The following is a 23,467-nucleotide window of genomic DNA, read 5'->3' on the forward strand; positions in this document are numbered from 1 at the left end:
ATATATCTCTGATCAAAATGTCACAAAATAAGATTGCAGGTGAACGGGTTATTATTACAAATTTTAAGATATTTTGATTAGCAACATGAGAGAACACACCTGCTTATTTTCTTCAGCATTTGGGATTGAGTTGCATAACCTGTTGAATAAGTATCTCAAATCCTATCACAGTTAACATTTGACAATGAGAATCTCACTTCACTGATAATTATACATGCAAAGAAACTAATTTTTTAAATAGCATTTCATTTTGTTAAATGATTTCTTAATGTTAAGAAATGGAAGTGGCTCAGTCGGTTAAATGTCCGACTCTTGATTTCGGCTCAGGTCATGGTCTCACACTTCATGAGTTCAAGCCCCACATCCGACTTCACACTCACAGTGCAGAGCTTGCTTGGGATTGTCTGTCTCCCTATCTCTCTGCCCCTTCCCTGCTCAATTGCTCTCTCTCACACAATAAATAAATAAACATTTTAAAAAACAGAAAGAAAGAGATGGAAATGTCTTGTAGGAGTGGTCTGGCACATGGCCCAGACACCTGTTTCAGGATCAAGACACTCAGTCCCCTAGCTGCTGGGCATATAGGTTGGTGATGGCTCACAGCTGAGCCTATTTTTGCATCTTGCCCTCTGCCAAAGCCTTGATCAAGATTTTGCCTACTCTCCAAGTGCATCCCACGTTTAACGGCTGGTCAATAACAAAGTACAAAGGCCTGCCCCTTGTTTCAATTTAGAATGAATCTGAAAGGAAATCCCAGCCTCAGAGCACCCTATAGGATTATTTGAGGCTGCTATTGCAAACTGTTCATATTAAAACTTCACCCTCTACCTCCACCGCTGCATTACAGATGTTGTTCCAAGAATACACAATCCTTCTGCACACAAATCTCTAACTCGACCTTACACAGTTCGTATTGAAAGTAGTCCTAGAAATAAGACCCTAAAATGGATTTTGGGGGGCCTGGGAGGCTCAGTTGGTTAGGCATCAGACTCTCGGATCTCAGCTCAGGTCTTGATCTCCGGATGTGAGTTCAGGCACCACAGTTGGGCTCCGCGCTGAAGGTAAAGCCCACATAATAATAATAATAATAATAATAATCATTACAACAACAACAACAACAATAAATAGGGTTTTGGAGCTGGATTCTATACCAGCCAACTGGCAATGAGAACCCCATCCATGGTGAGGAGTACTGATAGCAATCGCCATGCTGTGAAAATGTGATCACCTATTTGATTCCAGTTATACTAAACCTGGTTACCTGTAACTGTTACATAATAAAACAGGGCTTTCTGCATTTATTGTATTGAATTTTCTCTCCCTATAGCTTGGACAAGACTGCCACCTCCTGGAGAAGCTGGTGCTCTCATCTACTTGGGGAATCACTCTGAAAATTGTTTGCGTCCCAACGCCCTGTCTCTCTCTCTCTCTCCTTTAAGTTAAAAAATTTCTAACCCATCACAACTGTGAACAAGTTTTTGCAATGAGCCAAGAATTCAAACCAATTTGCGCATCACAATTTCATGTTAAAATTTAAACAAACTCTGATGTTTGTAGAGCGCTTCGTAGGTGCAAAGGGCTTTAATTCTTAGTCCTCACAACAGCCCTTTGAAGTAGGAACTATTATCACAGGCACACCTGCGGTACGAATGAGGAAATTAAGTATTTGCGAAGTTAGACTGCAAGCTAAGGAGAACCCCCATTTACGTCAGAACTCCAATGACTGCTGAGAACTCAAGCCCCGTAGCTAAGTGACCGTCTCGCCCCACCCGGGCATGCGCAGAAAAACACGGAAGCAATTTCCGTAGTAATTATGGGAGTCTGACACTGGGGGTGTGTCAAGGGCTCCAAAATCCCAGCATTCGCATCGTGCCGGTGTCAAGATGGCGGCCCCCATGTTCCGGTGCTTTTCCCGGGGCAGGTGGTTTGGGAGCCCAGGCACGTCAGGAGTCTTGTTCCTGGGACTGCGTGAGGCCCATTCGGGCGCTCAGGGGCTGCTGGCGGTGCAAAAGGCTCGAGGTCTGTTCAAGGAGTTCTTCCCCGAGAGGGGTACGAAGATAGAGCTCCCAGAGCTTTTCGACCGTGGAACGGGCAACTTTCCCCAGACCATCTACTGCGGTTTCGACCCCACGGCCGACTCGCTTCATGTGGGGCACCTGCTAGCTCTTCTGGGCCTGTTTCACTTCCAGCGAGCAGGCCACAACGTGATTGCGCTGGTGGGAGGTGCCACCGCGCGCCTGGGAGATCCGAGCGGCCGCACCAAGGAGCGCGAGGCCCTGGGCGCAGAACGCGTGCGAAGCAATGCGCGCGCCCTGCGCCAAGGCCTCGAGGCTATGGGTGCCAATCACCAGCAGCTCTTCGCGGATGGGCGGCCTTGGGGAAGCTTCACGGTACTGGATAATTCAGCCTGGTACCAGAAGCAGCACCTGGTGGACTTCCTATCCGCCGTAGGCGGCCACTTCCGCATGGGGACGCTCCTGAGCCGGTTGAGCGTCCAGACCCGACTCAAGAGTCCCGAGGGCATGAGCTTGGCCGAGTTTTTTTACCAGGTGCTCCAGGCTTATGATTTCTACTATCTGTTCCAACATTATGGATGCCGGGTCCAGCTGGGTGGATCTGATCAATTGGGCAATATCATGTCCGGATACGAGTTTATCCACAAGTAAGCGCCTTTAGACCCAGGAGAAATCGTGTGACCAAATAATTTACACCCGAATATCCTACGATTCACTATTGGGATTGGGTAGTGACGCCCTTGTCAAGTCCTTTTTGGTTTTCTCCCCGTTAAGAGTGTGAAATGGTGTCGATGTGACAGGCTGATAATGAGAACTAACGGGCTGGATTAATGGTATTAGGTATGGAACATATTCTAGAACTCTGCAGGAAATACACCACCAGCCAGGATTCTGTGTTACTGAATTGAGAAACTGCTTTCCTTTGTTTATACTTGAATGGGATTGTGCCTCGGTGAGTAGTTTCTGCTTTAGCTGCACCTTCCATGAAGCTAGTATTAGTTTTTGGTTGGCATCGCAAAAAAATTGTTTTTCAGCTCCAAATGTTTGGCGAATAATGTAGATTTTAATGACATTTTCTTAAGGGAGATGAACTCTGTAGTTCTAGCCTAGCCCATGTGCTACTCATTTTTAAAATCCCTTAAAGCATCCTTAGTGTCTCTACCTGACTCCTTACCCAGTTTTCTTTCCTTGTTTTCTTGGGCCTTTAAAGTTTTGAGGCCCTAGTTATACAGAAACTCCCCCAGAGTCACTGGTTCCATTGTAGTTGAGAATGACAAATGCCAAAACAGTGAGTGCTCTGAAAACGAGGGACGAACATTCAGATTTAGAAGGTAAAGGAAGTTTTCTCAGAGCAAGAGACCAGAATGAAATCTGAAGAACGATTAGCAAAACCTACCAACACTTGTGACTGAAGCGCATAATGAAGTTTTCCTTTATGCTTAGGTTGACTGGAGAAGACGTATTTGGAATCACTGTTCCTCTAATTACAAGTACAACAGGAGCAAAATTGGGAAAGTCTGCTGGTAATGCTGTGTGGCTAAACAGAGATAAGACCTCTCCATTTGAATTGTATCAATTCTTTGTCAGGCAGCAGGATGATTTGGTAGAAAGGTGAGTTCTTAATAGTGTGCTGAGAACAATTAAGTATATTAAGCTCATGGTATAATTTTAGCCATTGAATCTTTGTGTGCCTTTTATAGTTTTTTGTGTTTTGTTTTCACTTAGATTCTACTTAAGACACAGAACATTGCAATTTTAACTGTTCTAAACAAGTTTTTTGTTAGTTAAAGCAGAGAACTACCGTGACTCCTGAAAAACTTAGAGTCAAGTTTTGATATACCTCTAGTAAGTACTTAGGATGTTATCAGTTGCATAGTCTGGTTTTTTCACTCCTTTTATGGTCAACTTGACTAAACCTTATTTTACTCTTATCTCTCAAGTTTCTTTTCTTTACCATAACGTAGTACACACTTTGAAGATCCTTTTTTAAAAATGATTTTCTCTAACGAGAAAATCACATTATCTTATTATTCATTCACATTATCTTAAACCCTTCAAAGAATGTAATTGATGATAAAAATGTACCTGCAACAAAGAAAAGGTGAATTTTACCAAAAATCATTTTTCCAGACTGAGAAATGTTTTATAATGAACTACAATAATTAAGATTTTTTTTCCTTCAGGTTTGTTTTCAATATATTTGATGATACAGTTTAGAGTTTTGATGTATCAAGAACTGACATCTTTTTGAATATTTCATCTTCTACTTGCCTGTGATGTATAAAAATAGAATTAATTTCTGTGTATTAACTGTGTGCCCAGCAACTCTGCTAAACTCTTATTAATTCTAATAATAATGTTTGGATTTTAAAGCACAAGCTTAAATGTAAGGGTAAGTGACAGACAAATGGGAAAGATTAGAGAATCCAGATAAACTCCAGCATCTATGGTCACTTAATGTCTGTGGAGCTGCAGAACAGTGGGATAAGACCATCTTTTCTTTCTTTCTTTCTTTTTTTTTTTTTTTTAAAATTTTTTTAATGTTTATTTATTTTTGAGAGAGAGACAGACAGCTGTGAGCGGGGAAGGGGCAGAAGGAAAGGGAGACACAGAATCAGAGGCAGGCTCTAGGCTCTGAGCTGTCAGTACAGAACCCAACGCCGGGCTCGAACTCATCAACGATGAGATCATGACCTGAGCCAAAAGTCAGACGCTTGACTGACTGAGCCACTCAGGTGCCCCAAGACTACATTTTCAATATATATCACTTGGATAATTAGATGCCTTATTTGAGGAAAATGATGAAATTTAACCTCACACTGTATGCAAAAATCAATGCCAGGTAGGTTGTCAACATAATCTGTAACGAAAGCTAAATCATGTGTTCAGAGCATAAATAGGAAAATCTCTTCATACCTGGGATAAAGATTCTTATGTGAGATACAAAGAAAAAGATTGGTAAATTAGACAATTAGAATTGAGATCTACAGTTCTCCAAAAGCCACCATTAAGAGTAGAATACCAGTTCCATGTGCTAAAAGTACTAGCTATCCCTCATTGTGGTCTTGATTTCCATTTCCCTTAGGATTAGTGATGTTGAGCATCTTGTTATATTGGACCATCAGTTTGTCTTTGGAAAAATGTCAGGTCCTCTGCTAATTTTTAAATTGGATTATTATTGGAGTTGACTTGTATGAGTTCTTTTTGGATCTTGTTGATCTATCGTTTGCAAGTGTCTTCTTCCAGTCAGTAAGTCATTTTGTTGATGGTTTCCTTCTCTGTGTGAAAGCTTTCTATTTTGGTGTAGTATCAATAGTTTATTTTCACTTTGTTTCCCTTGTCTGAGGAGACATATCTAGCAAAATGTCTAATTTCTAGAAAATGTCTAGAAAAAAAAAATGCTAAGGCCCATGTCAGATTACAGCCTATGTTTTCTTCTAGGAGTTTCATAGTCATTTAGGTCTTTAATCCATTTTGAGTTTATTTTTATGTATGTTGTAAGAAAGTGGTCCAGTTTCATACTTTTGCATGTAGCTGTCCAGCTTTCCTAGCACCATTTGTTGAAGAGACTTTCTTTTCTCCATTGTATTGTCTTGCCTCCTAGTGTCATAGATTCACTGACCATATAAGTGTGGGTTTATTTCTGGGCTTTCTATTCTCTTCTCTTGATCTATGTGTCTATTTTTCTGCCAGTATTTCATTCTGTTTGATTACTCTGGCTTTGTAATGTATTTTGAAATCTGAAAGTGTGATACCTCCAGCTTTGTTATTCTTTCTCCTGATTATTTTGGTGATTCTGGGTCTTTTGTGGTTCCATACAAATTTGAGGATTATTTGCTCTAGTTCTGTGAAAAATGCTGTTGGTATTTTGAGAAGGATAGCATTGAATCTATAGTTTGCTTTGCGTAGGATGGACATTTTAATAATATGAATTCTTTACATGAGCATAGACTATCTTTCCATTGTTTGTGTGATACTCAGTTTCTTTCATCAGTGTTTTATAGTTTTCACAGTACAAGACTTTAACCTCCTTGGTTGAGCATGGTAGTCTTTTAAGTAATCTCTACACCCAGCGTGGGGCTTGAACCCACAACCCTAAGATGAAGAGTTGCATGCTTTAGGGCCACCTGGGTGGCTCAGTTGGTTAAGCATCCGACTTCAGCTCAGGTCATGATCTCGTGGTTCATAAGTTCAAGACCCACATTGGGCTCTGTGCTGACAGCTCAGAGCCTAAAGCCTGCTTCAGATTGTGTGTCTCCCTCTCTGTCCCTCCCACACTCATTCATTCATTCATTCATTCATTCTCTCTCTCTCTCTCTCTCTCTCTCTCTCTCTCTCTCTCTCAAAAATAAAAACATTTAAAGAGAGAGAGAGAGAGAGATGCATGGTCTACTGACTGAGCCAGCCAGCACCCCTAAGCTTGGTAGTCTCTTATAATCCTTTGTATTTCTGTGGTGTCATTCGTATCTTTTCTCATTGCTGATTTTATGTATTTGAGTCCTCTTTTTTACTTGATGAATTTGGCAAAAGGTTTATCAGTTTTGTTTATCTTTTCAAAGAACCAGGTTTTGGTTTCACTTATCTTTTCATTTTTTTTTAAGTCGCTTTTCATTTATTTGCTCTGATCTTTATTATTTCTTTGCTTCTGCTAACTTTTGACTTTGTTCTTTTTCTAACTCCTTTGGTTGTAAGCTTAGATTGATATTTTTCTGGTTCCTTGAGAGAGGTCTGTATTGCTCTTAGAACTGTTTTTGCTATGTCCCAGAGATTTTGGAACATCATGCTTCCATTATATTTGTTTCCAGGTATTTTTAAATTTCCTCTCTGATTTCTTTGTTGACACATTGGTTATTTAGTAACATGTTATTCAGCCTCCACGTGTTTGTGTTTTTTCACAATTTTTTTTTGTAATTGATTTCTAGTTTCACACCTAAAAGAGGTTTGATATGATTTCAGTTTTCATAAATTTATTGAGACTTGTTTTGTGGCTTAACATATGACCTATCGTAGACCATGTTCCATGTGCACTTGAAAAGAATGTGTATTCTTTTTTTTTTTTTAATGTTTATTTATTTTTGAGAAGAGTGAGACAGAGCATGAGCGGGGGAGGAGAGAGAAAGAGGGAGACACAGAATCTGAAACAGGCTCCAGGCTCTGAGCTGTCAGCACAGAGCCTGACGCGGGGCTCACAGACCGTGAAATCATCACCTGAGCCGAAGCCAGACGTTTGACTGAGCCACCCAGGCGCCCCAAGAATGTGTATTCTTTTGTTGGGATGGGATATTCTGTGTATCTGTTAAGTCCATCTGGTCTATTATGTTGTTCAGAAGCACTGGTTCCTTGATTTTTCTGCCTGGATGACCTATCCTTGGATGTAAGTGGGGTGTTAAAGTCCCATTCTATTATCGTATTATTGATTTCTCCCTTTTATGTCCATTAATATTTGCTTTACATACTTAGGTGCTACCATTTTTGGCACATAGAAATTTATAATTGTTCTATCTTTGTTGGATTGATCCTTTATCATTATGTTAATGCTCTTTTCTCTTGTTATAGTCCTTGTTTTAAAGTCTATTTTGTCTGATATAAGTACTAATGCCGTGACTTTTTGTTTGTTTCCATTTTGATGGAATACTTTTCTTCATCTCTTCGTTTTAATTTTGTGTCTTTAGGTCAGAATGAGTGTCTCGTAGACAGCACATAGATGTGTCTTGGGGTTTTTATCCATTCAGTCAGCCTGTGTTTTTTGATTGGAGCATATAGACCCTTAACATTAAAGTAATTATTGATAGTTATATACTTAATTGCCATTTTGTTGTTTGATTGTTTTTGTAGTTCTTCTGTCCCTTTCTTGCTCTCTTCCCTTGTGATTTCATAACTTTCTTTAGTGTTATGCTTGAATTCTTTTTATTTTTTTCCATATGTATTCTCTTTTCAAAGGTTTGTAGTTACCATGAGGTTCATATTTAACACCCTACATATATAGCAGTCTGTTTTAAGTTGATAGTCACTTAAGTTTGAACGCACTTACTATTATTTTTAATGTTTTAATTTTTTGAGAGAGACAGAGCACAAGTAGGGGAGGAGCAGAGAGAGGGAGACACAGAATCCAAAGCAGGCTCCAGGTTCTGAGCTGTCAGCACAGAGCCCAATGTGGATCTCAAACCCACAAACACAAGATCATGACCTGAGCTGAACTTGGATGCTTCACTGAGCCAACCAGGTGCTCCTGAACATGTTTAGAAAGCATTACATTTTTATTCACCTCCTCCACATTTTATGTATTTGTATGTTTTTATTTTTTGTACTGCTTAACCAATTATTGTAGATACAATTGATTTTACTGCTCTTGTCTTTGAACCTTCGCAATAGCTTTGTGATTGATGTGGTACCTTTACTATATATTTGCTTTCACCATTGAAATTGTCATAATTATTCTAAGTTTTAGTTATGGCCTCTTCTTTCCCACTTACAAAAGTCCCTTGAACATTCTTGTAATGCTGGTTTAGTGGTGACGAATACCTTTAACTTTTGTTTATATGGGGAATTCTTTACCCCTCCTTCAGTTCTGAATGATAACCTTGCTGGGTAGAGTATTCTTAGTTGTAGTTTATTTCCTTTCATCATTTTGAATATACTGTGTGCTCCCTCTAGAGCCTGCAGTTTCTGCTGAAAAATCAGTTGATAGCCTTTTGGGAGTTGCCTTGTACATCACTGTTTGCTTTTCTCTTCCCACTGTTAAGATTCTGTCCTTTTAGTTTTTGACATTTTAATTATCAATGTGTCTTGATATGGACTTCTTTGGGTTCATCTTATTTGGGGCTCTCTGTGTTTCCTGGATTCAGATGTCTGTTTCCTACCCCAGGTTAGGGAAATTTTCGGCTATTATGTCTTCAAATAAGTTTTCTCCCTTTCTCTCTGTTTTTTTTTTTTTTTTTTGAACCCATATAATGTGAATGTTAGTATGCTTGTTGTGTCAGAGGTATGTGTTCTCAATTAATTCTGTATTACTAGGAATTATAGCTTAATTGGGGAAATCTGAGCATTAAGGTTTTGAAGGTAAATGGTGAGATACCATTCATTATAGGCTGACTTACATACCAACCAAATGTGACTATTGAATGAGGAGACTCCATCTCAGTATCTTTAATAACAGGTTATAAGCTTTTAATGACCTGTTTAAATTGGTATTAGGGGGTGTTTACCATCTTGCCCACAGGAGGAAGAGTCACTGGCATCCACGTGGTAAATTCCACCAGGAATGCCAAGAACTTGGGCCTGTTCGATGTTGCATGGCATTGTGTCAATGCATCCATGCCTATAGTAGGGAGGGAAAGGACCAAGGAGGCCACCACCAGAAGGAGCCATTTGAAGTAAATGGCCCCTGTAGTTAGTTACATCTGAATGGATTTGTACACCTTTGATTGTTTTACTGGCAGTTCTCTTTTAAGAATTTAGAGAGATTGGAATAACAGTGACTTGGGCCTTGATGTCTAATCAGACATTTTTTTTTTAATTCTACCAAATATTTATTTATTGTATATAATTTATTGTCAAATTGGTTTCCATACAACACCCAGTGCTCATCCCACCAGGTGCCCTCCTCAATGCCCATCACCCACTTCCCCCCCCCTCACCCCGCATCAACCCTCAGTTTGTTCTCAGTATTTAAGAGCCTCTTATGATGTGCCTCCTTCCCTCTATATAACTTTTTTCCCCCTTCTCCCGTCTTCTGTTATGTTTCTCAAGATCCACTTATGAGTGAAAACATATGGTGTCTTTCTCTGCCTGACTTATTTCACTTAGCATAACACTCTCCAGTTCCATCCACGTTGCTACAAATGGCCAGATTTCATTCTTTCTCATTGCCAAGTAGTATTCCATTGTGTATATAAACCACATCTTTTTTATCCATATGTCAGTTGGTGGACATTTAGGCTCTTTCCATAATTTAGCTATTGTTGAAAGTGGTGCTATAAACATTGGGGTACATGTGCCCCTATGAATCAGCAGTCCTGTATCCATTGGGTAAATTCCTAGCAGTGCTATTGCTGGGATTGGGCAGTTCTATTTTTAATTTTTTGAGGAATCTCCACACTGTTTTTCAGAGCAGCTGCACCAGTTTGCATTCCCACCAACGTGCAAGAGGGTTCCCGTTTCTCCACATCCTCTCCAGCATCTATAGTCTCCTGATTTGTCTATTTTAGCCACTCTGACCAGCGTGAGGTGGAATCTCAGTGTAGTTTTGATTTGTATTTCCCTGATGAGCAGTGACATTGAACATCTTTTCATGTGCCTGTTGGCCATCTGGATGTCTTCTTTAGAGAAGTGTCTATTTATATCTTCTGCCCGTTTCTTCACTGGATTATTTGTTTTTCGGGTGTGGAGTTTGGTGAGTCTTTATAGATTTTGGATACTAGCCCTTTGTCTGATATGTCATTTGCAAATATCTTTTCCCATTCTGTCAGTTGCCTTTTAGTTCTGTTGATTGTTTCCTTTGCAGTGCAGAAGCTTTTTATCTTGATGAGGTCCCAATAGTTCATTTTTGCTTTTAATTCCCTTGCCTTTGGAGATATACCAAGTAAGAAATTGTTCCAGCAGAGGTCAGAGAGGTTTTTTCCTGTTTCTCCTCTAGGGTTTTGATGCTTTCCTGTCTCACATTCAGTTCCTTCATCCATTTTGAATTTATTTTTGTGAATGGTGTCAGAAGGTGGTCTAGTTTCATTCTTCTGCATATTGCTGTCCAGTTCTCCCAGCACCATTTGTTAAAGAGACTCTCTTTTTTTCCATTGGATATTCTTTCCTGCTTTGTCAAAGATAGTTGGCTGCACATTTGTGGGTCCAAATCTGGAGTCTCTATTCTATTGGTCTATGTGTCTGTTTTTGTGCCAATACCATACTGTTGATGATTACAGCTTTGTAGTAGAGGCTAAGTCTGGGATTGTGATGCTTCCCGCTTTGGTTTTCTTCTTCAAAATTACTTTGGCTATCAGGGTCTTTTGTGGTTCCATACAGACTTTAGGATTGCTTGTTCTAGCTTCAAGAAGAATGCTGGTGCAATTTTGATTGGGATTGCATTGAATGTGTAGGTTGCTTTGGGTAGTATTGACATTTTGACAATATTTATTCTTGAAACCCATGAGCACGGAATGTTTTTCCATTTCTTTGTGTCTTCTTCAATTTCCTTCATAAGTTTTCTATAGTTTTCAGTATACAGATCTTTTACGTCTTTGGTTAGGTTTATTCCGAGGTATTTTATGCTTCTTGGTGCAATTGTGAATGGGATCAGTTTCTTTATTTGTCTTTCTGTTGCTTCATTATTGGTGTATAAAAATGCAACTGATTTCTGTACATTAATGTTTTATCGTGCAATTTTGCTGAATTCATGTATCAGTTCTAGCAGACTTTTGGTGGAGTCTATCGGGTTTTCCATGTAGAATGTCATGTGATCTGCAAAAAGTGAAAGCTTGACTTCATCTTTGCCAATTTTGATGCCTTTGATTTCCTTTTGTTGTCTGATTGCTGATGCTAGAACTTCCAACACTATGTTAAACAACAGCGGTGAGAGTGGGCATCCCTGTTGTGTTCCTGATCTCAGGTGGAAAGCTCTCAGTTTTTCCCCATTGTGGGCTTTTCATAAACGGCTTTTATGGTGTTAAATATGTTCCTTCTATCCCGACTTTCTCGAGGGTTTTTATTAAGAAAGGATGCTGAATTTTGTTAAAGGCTTTTTCTGCATCGATGGACAGGATCTTATCGTTCTTTTCTTTTATTAATGTGATGTATCACATTGATTGATTTGCAAATATTGAACCAGCCCTGCGGCCCAGGAATGAATCCCATCTGATCATGGTGAATGATTCTTTTTATATGCTGTTGAATTGATTTGCTAGTATCTTGTTGAGAATTTTTGCATCCATATTCATCAGGGATATTGGCCTGTAGTTCTCTTTTTTTGCTGGGTCTCTGTCTGGTTTAGGAATCAAAGTGATGCTGGCTTCATAGAATGAGTCTGGAAGTTTTCCTTCCCTTTCTATTTTTTGGAACAGCTTGAGAAGGATAGGTATTAACTCTGCTTTAAATGTCTGGTAGAATTCTCCAGGGAAGCCATCTGGTCCTGGACTTGTATTTGTTGGGAGATTTTTGATAACTGATTCAATTTCTTCACTGGTTATGGGTCTGTTCAGATTTTCTGTTTCTTCCTGTTTGAGTTTTGGAAGTCTGTAGGTGCTTAGGGTCTTTGTCCATTTCTTCCAGGTTGTCCAGTTTGTTGGCATATAATTTTTCATAGTATTCCCTGATAATTGCTTGTATTTCTGAGGGACTGGTTGTAATAATTCCATTTTCATTTGTGATTTTATCTATTTGGGTACTCTCCCTTTTCTTTTTGAGAAGCCTGGCTAGAGGTTTATCAATTTTATTTATTTTCTCAAAAAACCAACTCTTGGTTTCATTGATCTGCTCTACTGTTTCTTTAGATTCTAAATTGTTTATTTCTGCTCTGATCTTTATTATTTCTCTTCTTCTGCTGGGTTTGGGGTGTCTTTGCTGTTTTGCTTCTAGTTCCTTTAGGTGTGCTGTTAGATTCTGTATTTGAGATTTTTCTTGTTTCTTGAGGTAGGCCTGGATTGCAATGTATTTTCCTCTCACTACTGCCTTTGCTGCATCCAAAAGGGTTTGGATTGTTGTATTTTCATTTTCATTTGTTTCCATTTATCTTTTAATTTCTTTAATTGCCTGGTTGACCCATTCATTCTTTAGTAGGATGGTCTTTAGCCTCCATGTTTTTGGAGGTTTTCCAGACTTTTTCCTGTGATTGATTTCAAGTTTCATAGCATTGTGATCTGAAAGTGTGCATGGTATGATCTCAATTCTTTTATACTTATTAAGGGCTGTTTTGTGACTCAGTATGTGATCTTTCTTGGAGAATGTTCCATGTGCACTAGAGAAAAAAATATATTCTGTTGCTTTGGGATGCAGAGTTCTAAATATATCTGTCAAGTCCATCTGATCCAATGTATCATTCAGGGCCCTTGTTTCTCTATTGATTCTCTGTCTAGATGATCTATCCATTGTGGTAAGTGGAGTATTAAAGTCTCCTGCAATTACCACATTCTTATCAATAAGGTTGCTTATGTTTGTGATTGTTTTATATATTTGGGGACTCCCGTATTCAGTGCATAGACATTTATAATTGTTAGCTCTTCCTGATGGATAGACCCTGTAATTATTATATAATGCCCTCTTCATCTCTTGTTACAGCCTTTAATTTAAAGTCTAGTTTGTCTGATATAAGTATGGCTACTCCAGCTTTCTTTTGACTTCCAGTAGCATGATAGATAGTTCTCCATCCCCTCACTTTCAATCTGAAGGTGTCCTCAGGTCTAAAATGAGTCTCTTGTAGACAGCAAATACATGGGTCTTGTTTTTTTTTTTATCCATTCTGATACCCTATGTCTTTTTGTTGGAGCATTTAGTCCATTTATATTCAGTGTTATTATTGAAAGATACAGGTTTAGAGTCATTGTGATGTCTGTAGGTTTCATGCTTGTAGTGATGTCTTTGGTACTTTGTGGTTCTTGCAACGTTTCACTCACAGAGTCCCCCTTAGGGACATTTTCATTGACCCAGGGGACTACCAGAGTGGTATAGGGGCCACTGTCTCTGGGAGGTGGGATGAGTCCTGGGGAGCCACCAACTCCCTGCGGTAGAGGCTTAGGTGGCTGCCAGCCCTGGGTTTTAGAGAAGAGGTCAGAGGCAGTTGTAGAGACTGGGTTCAAGTCAGGATGGATGGCAGCTGAGTGGCAAGAGGGTGGATGGCCGAAGGGGGCTATAGATGAGGGAATGCTAGTGTTAGGATCTAGAGTTTAGAGACTGGCTATCTAGATACTAAGTGGCCAGGAACACTGAGATTTTGTAACTCCCAGAAGAAGTTAACCTGTGTGTTTTCATAAAGGGCAAAATTAAGTTGAGGATTTATTGGAGTTGGGAGCCCTTTTTGTTGAGGGAAATTTGTTCAAGGGGGCAGCGGGGGTAGAAGGGCATAGATCTGAAGTGTCTGGGTACCTGGATAGTAACCTCCTCCATGTCTAGCAACCATGCCCGTGCCCCCCAGTGCCTTTCAAATGGTTTCAGCAGTCCCATTAAAATTAGTAGCACTGCCCTGTAGTTAGGGGGAGCGCCTTATAGAGTAATACTCTGGACTCGGGGTCACTTGAGGCCTTGTCAGGTTTAGAAATGAAGAGGGTGTCATTCGGGTCACTATGGTCATTGAAATGATAAACATAAGGGACCACGCCAACTTTGCTGCAGGAGACAGGCCTAGTCTAATGTTTCCCATTCACTATGAGCCTTAGCTCTAGTGATTTCTGTGAGGAAAGGATGAGCACAGCACCAGGCAGTAAATATCCAGGGTGGGGGGGTAGGTACAGATATCAGTGGCTCTGGGAGCTCCATCTTCCTTTACCCGTCCTCATCCTCATCAGTGGCCTCAACAACCAGGTCAGCTTTTCCTTTGGTACCAGGGCACCCCCTGAGACATGTTGCTTTGTTCTATCCCATTTGGGGAGGAAAGCCTAGGGGCTCAGGATGTGGTATCTCAAAGGAAACAGACATGTAGCTGGACTGTTCTCTGAGAAGATTATAGATTTTAGGGTCTTCAGAGAGACTGGCCCGTTGTGCAGTTCAGCCATGAGTAACAGTTTTCAATCACAGGCCACAAACCTGTAATAGCCAGTTAGCTCCCTTCTATCCTTCCTGCTGCAGAAAGTCTTTAAGGTTAGAATTTCAGTTAAGGCATAATTTCTGATGCCTTAATTGTTACTTTCTGATTTTCTTCATTACGTTGATCTTAGGTGTTGTTACCAGAAAAAGTTTCTGGAAAATGTCCCTGTGAGCCCACTTCATAAGTGGCTGCATTCCTTTCCAGGGTGTCCCAGTTGCCCTCCCCAGGATTGGCATCTGCCTCCACTAGCGCAGTGTACACGGTACCTTTGGGAAAGCCCTGGCTTTCCTGTTGGTGCAAATAGCAGAGCCTTGGCATGTTGGTACCTGGTGGCACTAAGCAATGCCCAGGAAGCTTTCATCTCTGTTAAATAAATTTTGCATTTATTTGGAGCTGATGTACCTCCTCTGGGGTCTTAAGAGGCACTGGCATAAGATGTTCAGGACATTTGTGTTTGTCTATTAATTGTTTAGCAACATCATACCGGAGACTGGACTTATGATATCCCATGGGGTTAGGGAGACAAAGTGATGGTGAGTGTAGCGGCCATGTGGGGACAGCAAGCCTCAGTGAATGTCTCCTTTCATGGTGCCACTGGTTTCCTATTACAAGGCTGTTCCGTGTATCTGGGTTAGGGCACATAGTCCCACTGTGACCCACCACTCAGTGGTCACTAGGGGAGTTCTCACTCCTCCTTATCTACTGGAGTACCCTTTCCTCGGTACCATTAACCCAAAGCCTCATCTTGGGCAGCAATCACAGCCTTGGGGTTCACTCTGCCTTCACTAGCTGTCCTTGGCGCAAGGCAGGGAGGACCCTCATGTACATTAGTAGTCAGTAAAGGCCTTTATAATTAGTGGTCTTATCATCTCATTAGTCCATATAGCCTAAATCACATTGCACTGAAGAGTGAATTATTATGGTAGCAGTGACAGGAAACACACAGCAGAGGCAATATGCAGAAGCACGGAAGAGTGCAGTAGACCTCCAGCAAGTGGTGCTGCCTTCCCAAATGGTGTCACCATCTGGGTTAGCCAGTCACAGTTAGTAAGGTGGTTGAAGCTGGGGGTGGTGCATGGGGGGCTCAGTCTGTTGGGCTCCAACTCTTGATTTCGGCTCAGGTCAGGATCTCATGGTTTGTGAGTTCAAGCCCTCATTAAGGTCTACGCTGATGACGCAGAGACTCCTTGGGATTCTGCCTCCGTATCTCTCTGCCCCTCCCCTGCTTGCTCGTTCTCTCTCTCTTTCTCAAAACAAATAAAAATAAACTTTGAAGACAAAAAAAAGATAGTTGAAGCTAAACGCGTTCCCATAAGTTAACTACAAGTGCTATCATCACACAGTCCCCTTGACTGTACCATCTACCAACTGTTTGGCTCTCAGACTATTGATAGTGGTGCCAGCGGTTAGAAATGCCTGGGGACACTCACCTGGGCTGACTACTTGTGGCTGCGCTTAGAGATGGTTCCCTGACCCGAGTGCCTCTTGTGAGTTCGTCTTGTGGCTAGACTTGCCTTAAGGGTTCTTACAATTGCAGGACGCACCTCAGCCACAACCATCAGAGAACTTCGAAAAACAAGATTTATGACTCAGAAGTTCTGGAGGGTCCGTGGCATTCTGGGGTCTCAGGGAGAGAGAGAGGAAGAGAGTGTGGTCCAGGGGCTCTGCATTATTGGGATGAAGGGTGAAGTGCCTAAGGACTTTGTGAGTTCTTTATTGACAAATTTAAAACAGCAGAAATTAGGAAGTGGGAAGGGAGAAACAGCGTCACTCAAGCGGCCAGTTATCTAGGTTACCCAGAGCTTTCTAAAAGAGGAGCTTCATGCGTGTCAGTAGTCTGGTGCTTTGTCTAGTTGACTTGCTGCTAGCTGTGCCATGCAGCTGGCAGTATGTTTATTTGAGGTGGAGGGCTTTGAAATGCATGCCTTGGCTGTCAGAGGGTTAATGTCAGGTACCGATGCTACACTTACAGAACTACTTAGGAAAAATACGTGTCTCTGCTTATTAAACCTGTATTTGTACATAACCTGTGACCCAGCAGTTCCTCTCCTGGCTATGTCCCCAAAAGAAATCAGTGCACACAGGCACCAAGAGAAATATATGGGAATATTCATAGCAGCGTTATCAGTAATTGTCTAAGAGTAGAAACAACACAGAATAAATAAATATATCGTGGAAACAGTCACAGCACAGAATGCTGTACGTGACAGCTGTTCGCACAACCACATGGATGAGCCTCTTACTGAACATAATCATCTGCCAGAAAAGCCAAACACAAAAATGTATTCTGTATGATTCCGTTTATATAAAGCCTGAAAACAGGCAAAACAAAGTGAAGCTGTTTACGGAGGGGTACTGAAATGGTAAAAGTATAAAGAAAAATAAGTGATCATTTTGAAAGGCGAAGGAGTGGTTCATTTGGAGAGGAAGGGGATGTGATAAATTTGGGCTTCGGTGGGTGGAGGCAATGATGTATTTCTAGGCAGGTGATGGTAGATGTTTGCTTTCTGATTCATTAAACTATGTGATTTGCATACTTTTCTATGTCTTTCTATGTGTTTTATTTTAAAAAGAGGATACACAAAATAGTATGTCAGGAAGTTACAATTTTTTTATTTATGGGCACATATACATAAAAGTACTAAAACATCCCTAGGAAGGATGGGCACAAATTTAGATTAGCTTCTCTCTGTGGGCGAGGAGGGGAATATGGTAGTGCTGGGATCTAGAGCTGTACTTTTCTTTTTCAAAAAGAAAGGTCTGGAACAAAGATGGCAAAATAGTAACATCCTCATTGTGGGTGGTATGTGCACGGGTGTCTTTTTTGGGTACTTTTCTTCATGTTTATTTTTCATAATTAAAAATAAATTTAAAGGGGCACCTGGGTGGTTCAGTTGGTTAAGCATCTGTCTCCTCACTTCGGCTCAGGTCACGATCTCAGGGTCATGGGATCGAGCCCCGCGTTGGGTTCTGTGCTGACAGCGCGAAGCCTGTTGGGATTCTCTCTCCCTCCCTCTACCACCTGCTTCTCTCTCTCGCTTGATCTTAGCCAAAAGGCCGAGAAGCGATGCTTCTCTCTCTCAATGAATGAATGAATGAATTTAAAAGTAGGCAGGATGATTTTTAAAGGGTAAGGGAGTTAGAGATAAAAATTAGATATGTTATTTATATATACCTAACACTGTATTTTTTGCCCCAAAGGTACCTGAAGCTCTTCACTTTTCTGCCCCTTCCAGAGATTGACCACATAATGCAGCTGCATGAGAAAGAGCCAGAAAAGCGGGGTCCTCAGAAACGACTTGCTGCAGAAGTTACAAAGCTTGTTCATGGACAAGAAGGACTGGCTTCTGCTAAAAGGTGGCCTTTTAGAATAACTGAAAGTGGATAAAGTTAATGTAATTAATAGACTTGAGAAAATTCATTAGGGTTGTTATTTACCACTAACAAGAATTGTCAGTGGTTGACCTAAGTACTGTAGAATAGCTTCTGTTGGAAAGAAAGATCACCTTGAATTAAGTGTAAATTATGTAAGATAAACATTGCTGTTTCAAAACCTTTCAGTGTGGAACATAATGGGCACTCCATAATTGGTTACTGGGTACTAGCCCGTGTGTCTGGATAAGCGCTCACGTGATGTGGTTCTCAATGTGTTTTTCAGGTGCACTCAAGCCCTTTACCATAGTAGCATAGACGCACTGGAGGTCATGTCTGATCAAGAGCTAAAAGAGCTGTTTAAAGAAGCTTCGTTTTCTGAACTAGTTCTCGACCCAGGAACAAGTGTCCTTGATACATGTCGCAAAGCAAATGCCATTCCAGATGGTCCCCGAGGGTAAGATTATTTAACTTTTAGATTCACAGTTAATTCGGCAATAAATGTTACAGTTCACAGCATGTGTTTCCAGAAGGTGTTTTCCTGATAATGCTTCAATGGGGTCTCATTTCTGGCAGAAGTTAATCCCAGAATAAAGTGAAAACTGAGTATTGTCAAAAATCCTTTAAATTTTCTATAAAATCTGGTACTACTATACCGTCTCTCCTTAAGTCTAACTCAGTTTCTCCTCAGCATTGGAAAGGACTGTTTAAGGGACCACAGGGGTTACTGAACTTTTCTAGCGGTTTATTTACTGATACTGGAAATGGTACCACTAAAGATGACACCGTATCTGATTCTGACAGAGTTCTTAAGTAACACTGACATTTGTTTACATTGTATAAGCTGAGTAAGATTGGCTTGTACATTTAAACAAAATGTAGAAATTGATCTGTAAACTGTAGCAAATAGCCCAAAATAACACTTCCTACGAGAAAGAAATTTGTCCTTAAACAGAAGATGGTTTACTGTAATTTTATAAAACCATGGGTTGTAGCAGTTTATTTCATTTGGTAACATGTTAAGAGAAAACGAACATTTGCCTTTCACAAGGACTTCCAAGGCCTTTCATACTCTAGACCTCTTTTCTTCTCAAGAGTTCACTGCTTTCTAGCTACTCCCCATGTTTCCTCGCCGTTTGTGAAATTTACTGCTACTCTCCAGTTTACATGTCTCTTCTTTAAGGAAAATTTCCAACCCCCACCCACCCAGTGTGCTCCTAGAGCAACCTTTCCTGGGGCTTTATAGCATTTAATCACTGAAATTATTTATTTGTCTGGATTACCCCACTAGTTTTCAGTAGTAAAGGCTCTATGAATGTTTATTGAATGAATTGGGCCATAAATAATGTGAGTAAAACCTATTTACATATGCCATCAAAAAATTGTTGCTAAACTGGAATTAGATAAGCTACTGATTTTCCATTTCTGAAATCAGCCCATTTCACTTTTCTAAAAAAGTTCTGCTTTTTAACATTTTCACAAAATGTGCTATTATTTGCATAGTCTCAGAATAGAATTTCCAAGGTTCTTCCAGTTTCATAAGCAAGTTTTCTAAAGGTTTTTGTAATAGCATATATAGTTGTGACTTGTAGCTCATGGAAGCTCATTAAAAGCAGCATTGCCCTTTTTCTGTCGGGAGGCTTCTTTTCTGTAAGCCCCTACTCAAAGTGTGGGGAGGGGGGGAATTGGCTTGAGAAAGTGATTTTGTTACTCATTTTTAAATCACTACCAACTGAATAGTTCTATATAGAGCTGTGGGATATCCCAGCTTTTTCTCTACTAAATAAGAAACTGTGCCTTAAATCTCCTTTAGAAGAGCATTTAAGGGGGGCAGAAATCTAGAGTGAACATAAAGGTAACAATTCAGTGCTAAGTGGTTTTAGTTGGACAGCCTCTGAAATATAAATGAAATATCATTGGGAGAGGTGAGTGGTGATGGATTTATCTAATTAACGAAAACACTGTTATTTTTAGGTATCGGATGATAACAGAAGGTGGAGTCAGTATAAATCACAGACAAGTAACAAATCCTGAGAGTGTTTTAGTCGTTGGACAACATATTCTTAAGAATGGACTTTCATTACTTAAAATAGGAAAAAGGAATTTCTACATTATAAAATGGCTTCAGCTATGATGAAAAATCCTTCTGGTGGTTCAGACATATCCATCTCATTCTCAAGATGTACCAAAGGTTGGCTCCAGAACTTATACTTTCGTTCACACAAGCCAAACAACAGAGAATGGAGTATACTCTAGGCCTCAGAGTGTGAGTAATTTCATTATTTATATAGGTTGATTAATGTGTAATGATGGGGTATTTTGTTTCCTGATCTGCAGGTATTAAGGACTACCATAGAAAACCATGATTGCCAAGGATAATCTTTTAAAAATCCTGTTTCATGAAATAACTATTGTATCCTTCTTGCGCTCTTTTTAGAGATGAGGAAGAACAGTGAAAAAGAGGGCAGAATAAGGACTCTTGGATACTTTTATATCCAAGTGTCTATCTTCCTGACCTTACTAACACCAGCAGCATCCGCAGTGGTCACATTAGAGATGTGAAATACGGTATTGGAAACTGTAGATTTCTGAATTTTTTGCCATTTAGGAAGCAAATACAGTTCTCCTTAAGAAAAAAGTATTACACAAAGCCCTAGTTGGGAGTAGAAATTACAGTAGAAAGTTTCTTTTCAAAGAACAAAAACCAGTACTTTTGAGAAAGTTTCCAATTCAGTTGTCCAGTCTCTTACCTGTGTTTCAGTATAAATTTACTCACAGCCTTGTTTTGCCAGATTACTAAGGTAGCAATATTTTATAAATTTGGAAACTTAAGTTTCAGCTTCTGTCCCCAAGCAGATTACAACTTGAGATAAACTGAAAAGTAACTAGAGAGAAAATAGCGGCAAATGTAGTATCAAATACCCCATCATATGAGAATATCAAAGTAATTCTTCTGGTAAGGGAAGTCTTCAGGTCACACTTAAAGGATTTAGAATCAAGACCTAGTTAAGCTGTACATACATTAGGCAAGTCAATTCTCAGAACTGTTTCTACATGTGAAAAATCAAGGTAGTTATCATCCCTATTTCCCTGAGGACCAAGTGAAACATAAATACAAATGGTTCACAATCCGGTTCCTTCTTGAAAACCTTACAGGCAGCAAAGCATGGCTTTAGTGTTCAAATTCTAGCCATTTACTACCTGGGATACTTGAAACAAATCACTAGCCTAATATGTAAAAATGGAGATGTAATCATAGCTTTGTGAATTGTGAGATTGCATAGGAAAAAAGTTGTAAAACTTGTCATATAGCATAAGCTGTCTTATGTTCCAATTAGATTTATATGTTAAAAAGCTAGTAGATCTAAATTTTTCCCTGGGAGCAAAGTTAGGAAGAATTGACTTATTGACAAAACTTGAATGTCATTTCGTACCAGCAATTTTATTTACATAGCAAGAACATACAGGCGTCCGTGGTAAATGTCAGAGATCATCGCCACATTTCAGAGCTTCACTCAGTTTGAGCCAATAAATGAAGGGTTTCTGAAACTTTACATACCTTTCTTGCCTCTGCTTTTCTTGTATAAGGTGTGTAGTGCCAGCAAGTACATTACCATCACCTCAGTTTTAAAGGTAACGTTTTCAATTTGAAATTATGTTTGATATGCTGGGGAATGGTACACTGTAAGTTTCTCCCCCCTTACAAACTCAAAAGACTGGGATGGTAGTCATCTGATGTATCTGAAGTGAGTAAATCAGGGATGGCTGTACTGATATTGAATAATGGCAGAGTGATTTTAAAGTGTGTGCTAATGAACATTTAGGTAGTATGTATTCTATCAAGAAGGTACTATGAACAGATTCAAAGTAGTACCATTAAGATTGAATCTGGTTTTTATGTTTGAGATCAGTTGCTGAGCCCGTTGTTTGCTAGTACGTGGGTACCATAAGCTCACGTTACCAACACATTGTTCCTGCCAGTAGTCCTTCATGACTGTTGTAACAGAAATGTTAACATGTTCAGTAAATTCTGTATTGCTGATATCTTTTAGAGATGGAGCTAGATGCCTTAAGGATTTTGACCCGTATCTTAAAATTTTTATGTAATTCATACCAAGAATCACCTGGGGAATTTTAATAAAATGTGAGTATGTTCTAAACCTCACCCCAAAACTCTGAATGTATTTTAGTAGTAAAAAGCCTTTAGGTGTGTCTGTCCGGATGTTTTTCTTTAAATAATAAGGCTCCATCAGTATTTTCCTATCTGTTGTAATCTAATGTATCGTTGGTGTGAAGCAAAAGTAACTGTTACCAACTAATAGAGATGTATACTTCGATGACCAGCACAGTATCTGGTTTTGAGTCTCACCTCCAAGTGACTCTTAGAGCATGTTATGAGCGACCTAATTTAAAGATGTATTGAAATTACTATTATATTTGAAAATCAAGTCTAGATGGTTGTTTTTAATGCAGGAAAGTAGAATTCATGCTTGCAGGTTTAAGAAAGAATCAAAGATAATTTAGATGTTTAATGCACTAGGGCAGCGTGGACCCGGAAGTGGAAGGGCTGCAATAGCTACACCTCATGCACATCACCGTCAGTGTTACAGATCTTCTTGTGCCTTCCTTCAGCTTTCTTACTAACACATCAGAGGTTGCAGAGAAGCTCAATAAAAGTAGGTATCGAAGGATAGGTGGACTACAGTGACTGTGAGTAACTTGTCAACTCACACCTTTCAAAGCCAGACCAGTTTATAGTGTGCATGCATTATAGTTGTATGAAATGTCTTCGTGCGTTCTTCTCCAAGGACTATGGCAGCAGCTTTAAGACTGCTCACAGATTACACAGGTCATCTTATCCACAGGCAAACTGCTTGTACGACTAGAACATGAACAGTTCTTTTTAAGTTCAAATGAAACTGTCACAAGAAAGACTTGATGTATTTTATGTGTATTTTATATGTACGGGGCAACTTTAGAAACAGCCATTTATTATTTGGATTAAATGTACGATTTGTTCTGTGTTCAGTTTATAGCCAGTCTCTTCACATGAGCAGATTCATACCATTGCAATACACAGGAGTTCATAAATAAAATTCTACTCAAGTAGGCAGTAACTAGCAAATTTCGAGTCAACAAAGTCTCAGTATTATATAGTTCTCTTCACCAAAGATGAGTCTCTCGGATTTCAGCAATTATTTGACTGGCTCCTTGTAATGCCTACATTAAAAAAGATAAAAAAATTATAGATGCTTATTGAGTTATGATATCAAAAAATCTTGAACTATGTGGAAGTAATCTCTCCCCTTTATATGTGGCAGATCTATACAACTAGTACCTTCAGTCTAAAAATCGA

At 39.8% G+C, this 23,467-nt stretch overlaps 2 protein-coding genes across 10 annotated transcripts in view; one reads left to right on the forward strand and one right to left on the reverse strand.

Moving 5' to 3' along the window:
- The first annotated feature begins 1,851 nt into the window (after positions 1–1,851).
- Positions 1,852–23,135, forward strand: YARS2 (tyrosyl-tRNA synthetase 2). Its single transcript, XM_019452428.2, has 5 exons — positions 1,852–2,662; positions 3,459–3,626; positions 17,941–18,096; positions 18,398–18,568; positions 20,086–23,135. The coding sequence occupies exons 1-5, from the start codon at positions 1,884–1,886 to the stop codon at positions 20,243–20,245; spliced, it is 1,434 nt and encodes a 477-aa protein (XP_019307973.1). The 5' UTR covers positions 1,852–1,883; the 3' UTR covers positions 20,246–23,135.
- Positions 23,047–23,467, reverse strand: part of DNM1L (dynamin 1 like) — a 47,525-nt gene continuing 47,104 nt past the window's right edge. For all 9 annotated transcript variants that reach the window (XM_019452427.2, XM_019452422.2, XM_019452419.2 and 6 more), the window contains one exon: positions 23,047–23,331. In XM_019452427.2, coding sequence (XP_019307972.1) covers positions 23,275–23,331 — 57 coding nt within the window. In that variant the 3' untranslated portion in view covers positions 23,047–23,274. The remainder of the gene's footprint in view (positions 23,332–23,467) is intronic.

This window comes from Panthera pardus, unplaced genomic scaffold (genome assembly GCF_024362965.1).
Source record: "Panthera pardus isolate Hobbes unplaced genomic scaffold, ASM2436296v1 HiC_scaffold_6, whole genome shotgun sequence".
Taxonomy (NCBI): domain Eukaryota; kingdom Metazoa; phylum Chordata; class Mammalia; order Carnivora; family Felidae; genus Panthera; species Panthera pardus.

Coding starts and splice junctions, on each gene's coding strand:
- YARS2 (XM_019452428.2), top strand. CDS start 1,884: ATGGCGGCCCCCATGTTCCGGTGCTTTTCCCGGGGCAGGTGGTTTGGG. Junction 3,627..17,940: donor CAGGATGATTTGGTAGAAAG/GTGAGTTCTTAA, acceptor TTTGCCCCAAAG/GTACCTGAAGCTCTTCACTT. Junction 18,569..20,085: donor ATTCCAGATGGTCCCCGAGG/GTAAGATTATTT, acceptor TGTTATTTTTAG/GTATCGGATGATAACAGAAG.